The sequence below is a fragment of the Myotis brandtii genome, unplaced genomic scaffold, assembly GCF_000412655.1.
Source record: "Myotis brandtii unplaced genomic scaffold, ASM41265v1 scaffold122, whole genome shotgun sequence".
NCBI lineage: Eukaryota > Metazoa > Chordata > Mammalia > Chiroptera > Vespertilionidae > Myotis > Myotis brandtii.
Genome location: NW_005354255.1, coordinates 367,909 through 369,369, shown reverse-complemented (window position 1 = coordinate 369,369; position 1,461 = coordinate 367,909). Strand labels below are relative to the sequence as shown.

Below are 1,461 nucleotides of genomic sequence, written 5' to 3'. Positions count from 1 at the left end.
CCCTAACTTAACTCTGGTGCCGTGTCACATATAGAAATTGTTTGATATTTGCAACCATAGTAAAACAAAGACTTATATTTTTGATATTTATTTTATATATGTAAATGCCATTTAACAAAGAAAAATCAACCAAAAAAATGAGTTCACATGTCACCTCTGACACGCGTGTCATAGGTTCGCCATCACTGGACTAGAACATAGGGATTCTTGATCAGATTGCCTCCTCTGGCAAGTTGACCTTTTTTCTTGAGCATTCACTCTGCATTCTAAAAACAGAACTGCACCAGGCAGAGAGAACAGATTGGTGGCCCACAGGAATCTAGCCTGTAAACATGTTTTATTTGATTCACGTAGTGTTCCTTTTTAGACAAAATTTACATAAAATTGACAATTCTCTCTCGTAAATTACCTGTAAGAGCTCTATCCTCTTTGGACAGGGTATGTCCTCTCTAGTTAGCTACAAATCATACCACTCCCTGTCATCCACATTGCTTTTATTCTCAAGCTTGCCTTGTTTTTCTTGTGTTTGCCCCCCTCCCCTGCCCCCCGCAAACCTGTCATTCATTTGTGTTATCTGCCTCTCCCATCTTACCTCTCATCCCTAGATGCACATATGTGTACTTCACTGCAGTTTATGACCCCACTAAGATATTTTGGTTCTGTATGGTGAAAACTGGTCACCTGGAAATGTTTTCATTTTTCTTGTTTTGCAAATAAGTCCTTAATAGTGTGGGTCACTTGTTCCCTACTTCCCTCTCCCCAAAGAACTGTGTAATGTGTTAAATGTGTTAAAGTGACCAAAACAGTCCACATTTAAAGATAAATGTCTTTCATTTCAGATAACTAAGAAATTGGTCAAAGGTTCTGTCGAGAAGAACAAGATGAGACTACAAAGAGTAAGACTTTTTCCCTGAAATAGAAAATTAACCTGCTGTGATTTTTGCATTAAATATAAGCTAAGCCCTTTGCCTTCCATCAGCCCAATTATTACCTCTCCTGGCTTATCCTGACCCTTGTAACTCTTGCTTCATTTTACATATCGGCTTGGTAGACTGAATCATTTTTAGCTTTGCTGATGCTTAAGGCTTTGCATGTAGCCTTTCCTAAGCTTTTATTATTATTACTAGAGGCTCGGTGCACGAAATTCGTCCACAGGGAGTGGGTGTCCCTCAGCCCACCTGCACCCTCTCCAATCTGGGACCCCTCGAAGGATGTCCAACTGGGATCAGGCCTAAACGGGGAGTCGGACATCCCTCTCACAATCCAGAACTGCTGGCTCCCAACTGCTCACCTGCCTGCCTGCCTGCCTGCCTGATAGCCCCTAACTGCTTCTGCCTGCCAGCCTGATCACCCCCTAACCCAGGGGTGGGCAAACTTTTTGACTCGAGGGCCACAATGGGTTCTTAAACTTGACCGGAGGGCCGGAACAAAAGCATGGATGGAGTGTTTGTGTGAACTAAT

The 1,461-nt window shown here is 42.6% G+C and overlaps 1 protein-coding gene across 1 annotated transcript in view; it reads left to right on the top strand.

Moving 5' to 3' along the window:
* CHAF1A (chromatin assembly factor 1, subunit A (p150)) overlaps positions 1-1,461 on the top strand; it is a 27,397-nt gene that overhangs the window by 7,366 nt on the left and 18,570 nt on the right. Inside the window, exon 3 of the mRNA XM_005858781.2 lies at positions 840-896. Within this exon, the coding sequence (XP_005858843.1) occupies positions 840-896 (57 nt within the window). The remainder of the gene's footprint in view (positions 1-839; positions 897-1,461) is intronic.